Here is a 12,846-nt window from a genome sequence, read left to right as displayed (position 1 = left end):
TTTAAAATGCATAAAGCGTCAAAATTTGATGTAATCTCGAGAATTTTTTTTTTACAAAAATTGACTTTTTTTGACGATTTTTGTTCAAAGGGGGGAGTAAAGGAAAATTTCAAAATCGACTTTGTAATTTTGATGCCAAATGACTTTAAACTGCATGAAACGTCGAGATTTGATGTAAACTCGAAAAGATTTTTTTGACGGAAATCGATTTTTTTGGACTTTTTTGTTCAAAGGGGGGAAATATCCAAATCGAGCAGGTATTATTGATGTCAAATGACTTTAAAATGCATAAAGCGTCAAAATTTGATGTAATCTCGAGAAATTTTTTTTTACAAAAATTGACTTTTTTTGACGATTTTTGTTCAAAGGGGGGAGTAAAGGAAAATTTCAAAATCGACTTTGTAATTTTGCCAAATGACTTTAAACTGCATGAAACGTCGAGATTTGATGTAAACTCGAAAAAAAATTTTTGACGAGAATCGACCTTTTTGGACTTTTTTTGTTCAAAGGGGGGAAAATATCCAAATCGAGCAGGTATTATTGATGTCAAATGACTTTAAAATGCATAAAGCGTCAAAATTTGATGTAATCTCGAGAAATTTTTTTTACAAATATTGACTTTTTTTTGACGATTTTTGTTCAAAGGAAAGTTTCAAAATCGACTTTGTAAAGGAAAATTTCAAAATCGACTTTGTAATTTTGATGCCAAATGACTTTAAACTGCATGAAACGTCGAGATTTGATGTAAACTCGAAATTTTTTTTTGGCGAAAATCGACTTTTTTTGTTCAAAGGGGGGGAAATATCCAAGTCGAGCAGGTATTATTGATGTCAAATGACTTTAAAATGCATAAAGCGTCAAAATTTGATGTATTCTCGAGAAATTTTTTTTTACAAAAATTGACTTTTTTTGACGATTTTTGTTCAAAGGGGGGAGTAAAGGAAAATTTCAAAATCGACTTTGTAATTTTGATGCCAAATGACTTTAAACTGCATGAAACGTCGAGATCTGATGTAAACTCGAAATTTTTTTTTGACGAAAATCGACTTTTTTGGACTTTTTTGTTCAAAGGGGGGAAATATCCAAGTCGAGCAGGTATTATTGATGTCAAATGACTTTAAAATGCATAAAGCGTCAAAATTTGATGTAATCTCGAGAAATTTTTTTTACAAAAATTGACTTTTTTTGACGATTTTTGTTCAAAGGGGGGAGTAAAGGAAAATTTCAAAATCGACTTTGTAATTTTGATGCCAAATGACTTTAAACTGCATGAAACGTCGAGATTTGATGTAAACTCGAAATTTTTTTTTGGCGAAAATCGACTTTTTTTGTTCAAAGGGGGGGAAATATCCAAATCGAGCAGGTATTATTGATGTCAAATGACTAAAATGCATAAAGCGTCAAAATTTGATGTATTCTCGAGAAAATTTTTTTTACCAAGATTGACTTTTTTGACGATTTTTGTTCAAAGGGGGGAGTAAAGGAAAATTTCAAAATCGACTTTGTAATTTTGATGCCAAATGACTTTAAACTGCATGAAACGTCGAGATTTGATGTAAACTCGAATTTTTTTTTATACGGAAATCGACTTTTTTGGACTTTTTTTGTTCAAAGGGGGGGAAATATCCAAATCGAGCAGGTATTATTGATGTCAAATGACTTTAAAATGCATAAAGCGTCAAAATTTGATGTATTCTCGAGAAATTTTTTTTTACAAAAATTGACTTTTTTTGACGATTTTTGTTCAAAGGGGGGAGTAAAGGAAAATTTCAAAATCGACTTTGTAATTTTGATGCCAAATGACTTTAAACTGCATGAAACGTCGAGATTTGATGTAAACTCGAAATTTTTTTTTGGCGAAAATCGACTTTTTTTGTTCAAAGGGGGGGAAATATCCAAATCGAGCAGGTATTATTGATGTCAAATGACTAAAATGCATAAAGCGTCAAAATTTGATGTATTCTCGAGAAAATTTTTTTTACCAAGATTGACTTTTTTTGACGATTTTTGTTCAAAGGGGGGAGTAAAGGAAAATTTCAAAATCGACTTTGTAATTTTGATGCCAAATGACTTTAAACTGCATGAAACGTCGAGATTTGATGTAAACTCGAATTTTTTTTTTATACGGAAATCGACTTTTTTGGACTTTTTTTGTTCAAAGGGGGGGAAATATCCAAATCGAGCAGGTATTATTGATGTCAAATGACTTTAAAATGCATAAAGCGTCAAAATTTGATGTAATCTCGAGAAATTTTTTTTACAAATATTGACTTTTTTTTGACGATTTTTGTTCAAAGGAAAGTTTCAAAATCGACTTTGTAAAGGAAAATTTCAAAATCGACTTTGTAATTTTGATGCCAAATGACTTTAAACTGCATGAAACGTCGAGATTTGATGTAAACTCGAAATTTTTTTTTGGCGAAAATCGACTTTTTTTGTTCAAAGGGGGGGAAATATCCAAGTCGAGCAGGTATTATTGATGTCAAATGACTTTAAAATGCATAAAGCGTCAAAATTTGATGTATTCTCGAGAAATTTTTTTTTACAAAAATTGACTTTTTTTGACGATTTTTGTTCAAAGGGGGGAGTAAAGGAAAATTTCAAAATCGACTTTGTAATTTTGATGCCAAATGACTTTAAACTGCATGAAACGTCGAGATCTGATGTAAACTCGAAATTTTTTTTTGACGAAAATCGACTTTTTTGGACTTTTTTGTTCAAAGGGGGGAAATATCCAAGTCGAGCAGGTATTATTGATGTCAAATGACTTTAAAATGCATAAAGCGTCAAAATTTGATGTAATCTCGAGAAATTTTTTTTACAAAAATTGACTTTTTTTGACGATTTTTGTTCAAAGGGGGGAGTAAAGGAAAATTTCAAAATCGACTTTGTAATTTTGATGCCAAATGACTTTAAACTGCATGAAACGTCGAGATTTGATGTAAACTCGAAATTTTTTTTTGACGAAAATCGACTTTTTTGGACTTTTTTTGTTCAAAGGGGGGAAATATCCAAGTCGAGCAGGTATTATTGATGTCAAATGACTTTAAAATGCATAAAGCGTCAAAATTTGATGCAATCTCGAATTTTTTTTTTTACAAAAATTGACTTTTTTTACGATTTTTGTTCAAAGGGGGGAGTAAAGGAAAATTTCAAAATCGACTTTGTAATTTTGATGCCAAATGACTTTAAACTGCATGAAACGTCGATTCACCAATCGAAATATGGGAAATGTACAGTTTTTGAAGATAAATGCCAATATTTATATAATAATTTCCATGTAAAACGGCCGAAAGCCATTTGGCAGAATGCCGTTTGGTCGAACTCTATTTGGCTGAATGGGGCATTAAGGGGGTATTATCATAAATACGGTCAAAACCATACTGAATCCTTGCGTGTGGTTGAAAAATAATTTTTCAAGTTAACCCATCCATACCCATAATGTTTGTGGACAACAATGTTTTTGAACAGCAAGATTTGATCATAAAAACAAGTTAGGTTAATAAATGTGACTATTGCCTTTCATTTGAGTATTGACAGTTACAATGATAATTGATAATTGCCGGAGTTATAGCTTTTTCCCCGCAACCCTTTTTTATTTAAGAGGTTTGCGGTGATCACGATGGAAGACGAACAGATCAACCAAAATTCCAAAACTCAAAAAATTTCATTAGTATATGAGTATTCTTCGTACAATAATTTGTTGAATAAATAATATTTTTTACCTGCATTCGGGAACGTTTGTTCTATAAAATCGCTGTTTTAATCACTAAAAGTTGTATTAAAAAATTCTCATCTACAAAACAAAAATTTATGCATGAAAAAGGAATCGTTAAAGTACGAGAAAAATGAATTACGATCAATTGAAAAAAAATTGAAGAAAATCGGTTAAGTAGTTATTTCGGCAATCTTGCTCACGGAAAAAAAAACATTTTTGTAAAAATGGTATTTCGAGAAAATCGAGTTCAAAATTTTAAGTTACTGCTGCTCTTGGTAGACGAAGCGTGCTTGGAAGCGCTGAAACTTTCGATCTATTCCTCGGATCTCTATGAAAATTGGGGAAAAGATTCTCAAGGAGTTGTACTTTCAGATAAAGTAATAATTTTTTTTTTGATTTTTTGAAAAATAAAAAGGTATGTAACCACTTAATGCAATTAGTCTGGTTGAATTTCAATGAAGCAGTGCTGCCAGGGACAGTTTACATTGTATCCTGCAGAAAGCTCTAGCGAAGTTAGACGCACGGTTGTGTAATGAAGGCTGAGTTAGCACATTGTGGAGAGATGGGAGCGAGTCCATCATCGACATCAAGGCTTGTGATGCCGCAATGCCGCGAAAACTTGAGCCCCACAGTACACGGCAGGTGAAAGAAGAAGGAGCAAACACGGATGATCGGCAAGTGACTATCGATGATCTCTCAGAAGCATCAAAGCTACTGAAATCAAGAAAGCCCCCGGTCCGGAGGGAATACCAAACGTGGTGCTAACGGCTGCGATCCTGACATACCCGGACTTGTTCAGGATGGTACTGCAGAAGTGTCTAGATGTTGCTGCCAAAGCCACTGGGCGATCCGGTCTCATATTTGCCTATATGTTTGTTGGATACGCTCGGAAAATCTTGTAAAGAATTATCCTTAATCGGATGACGAAATGTACGGAGGGCGAGCGCAAACTGCCCAAGATGCGGTTCGGATTCCGCAAAGGAGCATCGACAGTGTATACTTACTGGATAATACTCGAGAGTGCTGAGAAGGCATCTAAACAGAAGCGAAGAGGAAATCGATACTGTTCTGTGGTCATCGTAGATGTAAAGAATGGAATTGTTTCTATCATTTATAAGTTTCAAGATATTCAATCTCAAACTTTAAAAATCGCGCAACAACGACGAACTGTTCTGAATTCCCACTGAATGATTCCAGTACCACAAACAGCGGCTGCGATGGCGTGATTTTTCGCACTATTCGTGCGACATTTCGGAGTGAGCAGATCCCCCGGAAGTCGCTTAACAAACAACCTTTGAGCTACAAAACCTGTATTGGCCGGATTGTGAGTCTCAATGTGGCTCGAGAAATATGCAATGAAATCAATTCAAAATAGTGAGTTGATGAGCTGCAGCTAAAGAACTTTCAGCTTTCCTACTCACAATAAATATGAAACAATCCCTGTACACGAGTGAGAAAACAACACAAAATGGCTTTGCCTCTTCCTATAAAACTGCTAATTCCGGGTCGGAATCAGCGGCAGCGAATCCCGAACTTACACAGAGGAAAACAGAGTACCTCAGTGCTCTGTCCTGGCGTTCACCCTTTTCCTCATCAGCATGAACTCCATATTTGCCACTCTCGCCAAGAGTTTATACATCTCCGTCTACGCCGACGACATAGTAGTTGTAGTGACGGGAAGGACCAAGGGTCGAACCCGCATCAAGCTACAAACCGCAGTCAACGCCATTTTCAAGTGGGTAACCCACAAAAAGGAACCGATCATCCTTAGGGTCACACTGGACCGAAACACTTCTTTTGCCCCCCCCCCCCCCCCACTTTCGGAAGGTGAAGACCGAATACGCTAACCGCAAAAGACTGGTACAAACCTAATGCGCTCGGCACCCGAAGTTCAATAGGGACACCGCTATCTAATTAAGTGAAGCACTGATCCATAGCAGGATATATTATGGAATCTAGATCACCGGAAAAACAGAAGGGATGAACCACATCCCGGTCCCACTCTACCACGGGTCCATTCGGACCACATCGAAGTTACTGCCCAGCACACCCGCGGAAAGGGCCTGCGTGGGGGCCGGTGTCTTATCATTCCGCTGGAAAATCGCCTTAGTGATTCTCCGGCGTACGCTGAACGTCCTCAAACGGACATACGGAGATGATGAATCTGGAACGATTGAAACAGCTCGAGAAGAATCGACGGAATTAGCAGGATCCGCCCTACCGCCACTCGTCCGGCTGCATCCGATATGGCCCCGTCCTTGGTACGCCCAACCTCCCCACGTTACATATCCCTGTCCCAGATCCTCCGAGCCGGAATCACATCCGCGTTTATACGGACGGATCTAGGAAGGACGGTGTAGTAGGAGTCGGAGTCAGCAACGGCGGAAAAGGCTGATCTCTTCGTCTCCCGAAAGAGACCTCAGTACCGCCGCAGCCAGCGTTCTGGCCCTGCTTAAAAAACCAGAATAATCTGCGACCACGCTATTCACGGATCCACTCTCGGTACTTCGCGCGCTCTAGAGCGACCAGTCCCAATACCTCTTCATCCAAGGAATAGAGATCAAAGCCGATTCTCTCCCCACGTACTAGGACCATAAAAAACAGTAGTACATCTACTCTCCAACTGCTTGGAGCTCCAGGACCTTCGGATAAGGCACGACATCCCACCTTCAATTCGCGACGTACTGTCCAACGGTCCAGTAAGGGAGGTAATTGTCATCAACATCATAAACAATGCCGGCCTCTTCGACACCATTAAACCGAGACCCACCACGTTCACCCCAGCAAAGGGCCTACACAACAATATGCGGCATAAGATCCGGACAACCCCCTCCCCCGCACCGGAACGGCCATCCCGGCCAGAATACCCAGACTCAACCCTTAAACCATGGACCCTCTGCTACTTCCTGATCGGGTGCTGGAGTAGTTTACCGCGGCCCCAAACCACCAGATACCAACTGACCCCCAATATATACCAGAAAATTCTCATATGACGATGCAAAAAATGTGGTATGCTTCGGACCATCGAACGTTAGGTCAAAAAGACTGATAAAGTAGCTGTGACATGAGTTCAAAAATTGGGCTAAAACGTCCAATAAATGTGCTCAATCACTTATCCGGATGTACAGTAGGTTCAATATTTTTATTGAGCGCTTAGTGCATGAAAAATAGGTATCACGCGAACGATAAATTTTTCTTGAAATTATTCATTTGATTCTCATTAAATACAGCTGTAATAATTGTTCAAAAACTTGTTTATTATCTTAGTTAAACAAACAAGAAAGTCTCTTACCTTAGTAAATATTTATCATTGGCCTACCGCCCAGAAGGCAACAGCGTTATTTACGGGCGATTGCTGTGAGGATTAGTATATCATTACCTTTCCAAGCTGTCAACGTCTCATCCATCAAACCAATGAATGGTGAAATTGACACCATCTGTACTCTACCCCGACGAAATGCGGCTTGTTATTGCAAACTTCCCAGCAACTGTCAGCATTTCTACCGATTGTAATCTACCTAAAGAAATACTAACGTTTAATTTTGCACATCACTTTTCTTTCTTCCACCCATTTAACCGGATCGACGTAATTCGCACCATTGCCGATAAATAGCTAGCATTTCGCGCCTGCCATGGCCTCAAGGAACGCAAGGTGCTCGAAGTTCGTCGAACGTTGCACGTGTTGGACGCGAATGATGACGCGACGGCAGCCCTGGACCGAGCTGTACGGCAAAATCTCAAAGAAACCGCGGACCGGTTCCCGATGGGCGACGTCGAGCGACAGGTTGCCAATCAGGTGAGTGAACGCGTTACACGTAGTAGATCCGATCTTTTTCTTTGCCATTTTCCTTTTCCGTCTTTATTTGATTCGCCATAGGTACTATCAACGCTTCATGAATATCCCTGTCTGGAGACCTGTCTGCCACTGATTCACTACATCAGCGACTGCGTGCGGCTGGCTTGGAAGATGTCCAACCAAACCGTACCGTACTATCTGGATACTGATTTTACGTTGGGTTAGATTTCAGCACGTACGTTTTCCAATGGACCTGTGATTATTATAATCGATCTGTTTGCAGGACTGCTTCAACCGGAAAAGCACGAACGCTATCCAATCTCGGAGAAACGGTCCGACATTATACGGGCCTTCCTGTGGCCGGCGCTGATGCAGAACGGACGCTGTGTGTACAAGGCCGTTGTGGCAACCTAGGGCTTGCCCTAAACTCAACAACATTTGCTCAAAGCTTTTATTCAGCATAACTGAAAGGCATTTCGATATATTATTAAGAAACCCGAGGAAAACAAATTGCATTCAAATTTATTTTCCAAAAAATAACCCCATTGAGATAATTGTTTTTAACCTATTTTGTCGCGAATGACATCGTTAAGATTTTGTACATATAGGGAATTTTACGCAATAAAGTTATTCGTTTCCGAATTCTTCTCCTCTGTCTTGGGCGATGCGATTGATTCTACCTTTACGAGCGGTACTAAATATAGCCTAATTTTCATTGTATCGTTGGAACATTCCAGCAGATGGGTGGAGTAAAATTGAATAATATCGGCAGGAAATTTAAAGTATCGCTCCCTTGGCTTCTGCAGTCCCAGCGCGTACGTGCTGTTGAAACCGGTTCGGCGGATGAACAAGTGAAAGTAGCTCCCGGCTACGTGAATGGTAAGGATGTACCGAATTCGGGCGTGCTGCAAATAAATTGTAAATTGGACATATTGTCGACATAGCCAAACTCTAATCAGCATTTTATTAAAGTCCAAAATAATGAACCAAGCCATTGCTCAACTAAAAAGACTATTTTCACAAGTGTAAAGTTTATCCAATCTATGTTTTCGCGTTAATGGTCATATACTTATACAAGGATTTCTTATTTATGTATCACTCACTGTATTTTTTCTAAATATTTTATCATTTGTATTGTTAGAAAATCATATGGTCGGTGTTATGTCAGACCGGACTAAGCCGCTAAATACAAAAAGTGAGATAATGATAGCACTGGATAAATCATGTAAAGGATGCCACGATACAAACTTTAAACTCGTTTTTCACAAAATGAGTCACTTAGTCCGATCTGACTCAACACCGACCATATCTAAAATCAATAGTTTTAGAAGGATGGATAATAAAATATTTCTTTAGCTAAGGAAATTCCGTTGCTGTCATTTAAAACATGATATCGATTCGCTCTTGTTTTTTTTGGTATAATTATTTACTAATTTAAGAGTAATGTGTGATAAGAAGCAATTCTAATACCTTGAGCTTGAACGGCCTCACCAAACACGATCCTACACGATGTCCTTTGAGCATTTGCTCACTCTGCAAACGATCTACATTATAATAATAGGACTCTATCTCCACAGTATCGTAAATCACGTTGTACACTCCAGACGGCATCAGGTCAGTGCCCTTTCCGTCAGCAACATCTGCGAGTTAGAAACGAGTTAGATAGGAAAACGAATAAAGTAAGTGTTAGTTGATTTTCCTGTTTCCCATAATCAGATGAATGTGCGTGTATGTTTTGTGGCGCAATTTTCTGCACACTAAATATGTCAACCCATTCATTGACTGATCAGAAACAAGTGATTAATTGGTTTCCTTGTGGTACTGTGGCATGCGGAGCTCAATTACCTACGTCCCATATGAGGTAGGTAGAGGGGAAAAAATCAAACGGACGACATCGTGCCAGAAACTGTAACACAATTAATCACCTGTTGAGCCATCGGACGGCTTCTGCTGCTGTGGGTCGTTGTCGGTGTCGTGCGGTAGCCGGTGGCATTGGTATTGATCTTCATTGCCGCCGACCGAAGTTGATCGGAGGCTGGCGCAACTTTGCGCAACCGAGCTCTGAATGTCGAACGGCGGTCGGGGCCACCATCTTTGGCAGTAAACAAGCTCCGTTATGTCATTGCTGATGCGCTGGAGAAGGTTCAATGATATTTTTACACAACAACAGCAGCACATTTCGAGAAGCGGTATTTGTTTGCAGAACTTTTGGCAAAACTTTCTATCGTAACAATCGAAGTAATGAACATAAACGGCACTGAATACTAATTATCATGAAAACTGACTTAAGCGGGACTGGAGAAAAGCAACTGCATTTTTTGTGTCCCCGATATTAATTCGCGCGGAAAAGTATTTGTCAGCAGATGTTGCCGCGAGGACACTTGAATCTATACTAATGCATGTTTGTGTTAAGCCTTGTCCTCCACAATTGTTCACTTTTTCTGGAAGGCGTTTTATTTTTCCGTATGTTGGATGAGGAAATAAAAGTATATAGCATGATTGCGCCAGCAGGAATAGAGCAAGTAAAAATCAGTAGTGTTTGAATGAAGAGTTCGGAAATTCTAGTGGTAACATCAAATTATGAAAAAAGAAATATTCTGTTCATCAAACTTAACATAGAAAAGATTTTTATCACATATCATATCTTGGTCACAAACCTTTTCTGGACAAGTTATAGCACACATATGTTTATTTCTACAAATGGCCGGTGTTAAGTCAAACCGAACTAAGTGGCATTGTATTGATTTCGAGAAAAACGAGTTTAAAGTTTGGATTTCAGCATCGTTTACGTTATATTTAGAAATTAATGTTTGTCATAATTCATGCTAATTAAAACATATTTCCATTCTGACAAAAGTTAAATGTTGCTGAAGAAATTCTTTATCCAGTGCCATCAACACCTACCAAATGAAAAATCGACCAATTGGTCCCATCGGGAGTATCTGCTCCAAATTGGAATCGAATTGGACGAATCTATGACGATTTTCATGGATCAATACTCTTATTTAGTCGGAGGGTAATTTGATTTGCTATATCTCCACTGCTCTCCAACAGATCCTAGAATGTATAACACCCATGGATAACCCCAAGTTTGTAGATGTGTAAAATTTTGTGGCATTAATCATGTGACATAGATTGAAAATTGGTTAATATTACGACATGAAAATTCAATTTTTCCCGGAAAGCTTTTTACCCACAAATTGTATCCACTGGGACATTAGCAATGCTGAAAAAACCGTTATGCATTGTATACACAGAAAGTTTACAAATGCGCTGATTGTCATGGAAAGCATAATACGATTTACAGGGTACTCGAATAAAAATTATGAATTCTCGTACTTCGCAGCAAAAGAATTTCAACAAAACACGTTTGAGCGTGTTCAAGCGATTCAAAATACAAATGCAACTGCTCTACCAATACAAGAATTTTCTATCTCAGCCAAACCACAATGGCAGGGCTGTTGAAAATCAATAGTTTTGGACATTTTCAATGCACAGGGGGGGGGGTGTCCGCCGATGCATCAAAATGGAATTTTTTCCAACTTTTTGGGAAAGTGTTTTATATTGAAAGGCAAGTTGAGGGCTGTTGAAAATCAATAGTTTTGGACATTTTCAAAACTTTGATGTGTCAAAGTGGATTTTTTTTCAACTTTTTGGGAAAGTGTTTTATATTGAAAGGCAAATCGAGGGCTGTTGAAAATCAATAGTTTTGAACATTTTCAAGGCACAGGGGGTCCGCCGATGCATCAAAATGGATTTTTTTTTCAACTTTTTGGGAAAGTGTTTTAAATTGAAAGGCAAGTTGAGGGCTATTGGAAATCAATAGTTTTGGACAATTTCAATGCACAAGGGAGTCCGCAGATGTGTCAAAATGGATTTTTTTTCAACTTTTTGGGAAAGTGTTTTATATTGAAGGGCAAGTTGAGGGCCCGAAAAGTTGAAAAAATTCAATTTTAACGCATCGGCGGACCCCCTGTGCATTGAAACTGTCCAAAACTATTGATTTTCAACTACCAACAACTTGTCCTTCAACATAAAACACTTTCCCGAAAAGTTGAAGAAAATTCCATTTTGACACATCGACGAACCCCCCTGTGCATTGAAAATGTCCAAAACTATTGATTTTCAACTACCAACAACTTGTCCTTCAATATAAAACATTTTTCCGAAAAGTTGAAAAAATTCCATTTTGACACATCGGCGGACCCCCCTGTGCATTGAAACTGTCCAAAACTATTGATTTTCAACTACCAACAACTTGTCCTTCAATATAAAACACTTTCCCGAAAAGTTGAAAAATTTTGACACATCGGCGAACCCCCCCCCTGTGCATTGAAAATGTCCAAAACTATTGATTTTCAACTACCAACAACTTGTCCTTCAATATAAAACATTTTTCCGAAAAGTTGAAAAAATTCCATTTTGACACATCGGCGGACCCCCCTGTGCATTGAAACTGTCCAAAACTATTGATTTTCAATTACCAATAACTTGTCCTTCAATATAAAACATTTTCCCGAAAAGCTGAAATCGTTAGCATTTGGATTATTTTGCATCCCTACATGTGTGCTGGATCGCTCTCACTCCCAAAATCATTTGGCTAAATCATCATCATAAGGAGTTTCTTACAATAATCATGTACAATACCATCAACCCCGATTTTGCATCTTTTCTATCGTACCTGATTTTCTCAACTTCATAATCCTGATAAAAAAAAATCATAATCAAGCCGTGATCACAGGCGGTGATATTGTTGCAATGATTTTTTGCTAGCACATTATTGCTTCAGAGAAAATCGATTTTTTATGGTTGTGATCACAGCACAGCATGATCAGCAGTGATAATTATCACTGATGATTTTTGATTTTTGGTGATTTTCCCAGCACTGTAGGTAGGATTACCAGACTTCGACAAGTTTGTACCTGTGTACAAAATTTCGTGCTCGCGTTCAACTTCAAACATGCTTCGTCTCGTCAGATTGACCTCGAACATCGAACCCAAATGAACGATTTATAAACTCTAGTTCAAACATCCGTGTACGTACACCGGGTGCGTACATGAGAACGATTCGCAGAAGTCAAAAAGAGTCAACACTAGTAATAATGAGACTGGTACGAAATAGCGTGTTTGAGTTCATACACGAAGTGTGGATTTAATATGAGCACAGAACCAGAGCGAACATTGTGTACGATGTTAATTTGGGAAGACTGATGCATTACATTTTTCATGTTGTAACGACATTTAATTAGAAGGTGTCAAATATTTTTCAATATTAAGAGCCATAGCACTCAAGAAAAAGCATGAAATTGACGGGAAAAAGCTTAGAAAAGCG

General features: G+C 38.4%; 2 protein-coding genes across 2 annotated transcripts in view; one reads left to right on the top strand and one right to left on the bottom strand.

The window, feature by feature from the left end:
• The window catches only part of LOC131677030 (uncharacterized), a 45,040-nt gene extending 36,924 nt beyond the window's left edge, over window positions 1-8,116 (top strand). The window contains exons 6-8 of the mRNA XM_058956540.1: window positions 7,332-7,514; window positions 7,596-7,734; window positions 7,798-8,116. Coding sequence (XP_058812523.1) covers window positions 7,332-7,514; window positions 7,596-7,734; window positions 7,798-7,928 — 453 coding nt within the window. The 3' untranslated portion in view covers window positions 7,929-8,116. The remainder of the gene's footprint in view (window positions 1-7,331; window positions 7,515-7,595; window positions 7,735-7,797) is intronic.
• A 2-nt stretch (window positions 8,117-8,118) lies between these two features.
• On the bottom strand, window positions 8,119-9,861 carry LOC131677031 (uncharacterized). Its single transcript, XM_058956542.1, has 3 exons — window positions 9,440-9,861; window positions 8,985-9,154; window positions 8,119-8,419 (listed from the first exon to the last, which is right to left on the bottom strand). The coding sequence occupies exons 1-3, from the start codon at window positions 9,690-9,692 to the stop codon at window positions 8,129-8,131; spliced, it is 714 nt and encodes a 237-aa protein (XP_058812525.1). The 5' UTR covers window positions 9,693-9,861; the 3' UTR covers window positions 8,119-8,128.
• Between the last annotated feature and the right edge of the window lie 2,985 nt (window positions 9,862-12,846).

This window comes from Topomyia yanbarensis, chromosome 1, assembly GCF_030247195.1.
Source record: "Topomyia yanbarensis strain Yona2022 chromosome 1, ASM3024719v1, whole genome shotgun sequence".
NCBI classification, from domain to species: Eukaryota; Metazoa; Arthropoda; class Insecta; order Diptera; family Culicidae; genus Topomyia; species Topomyia yanbarensis.
Note: the sequence above shows the minus strand (reverse complement) of the source record. Positions and strands in the feature narration are given on the sequence as shown.

What these genes read in the sequence shown, in the direction of transcription:
- LOC131677031 (XM_058956542.1), bottom strand. Translation starts at nt 9,692, where the DNA reads ATGTGCTGCTGTTGTTGTGTAAAAATATCATTGAACCTTCTCCAGCGC. An exon ending in GCCGTCCGATGGCTCAACAG is followed by an intron (nt 9,155 to 9,439) that starts GTGATTAATTGT and finishes TCTAACTCGCAG; the next exon opens with ATGTTGCTGACGGAAAGGGC. An exon ending in TGAGGCCGTTCAAGCTCAAG is followed by an intron (nt 8,420 to 8,984) that starts GTATTAGAATTG and finishes ATTTATTTGCAG; the next exon opens with CACGCCCGAATTCGGTACAT.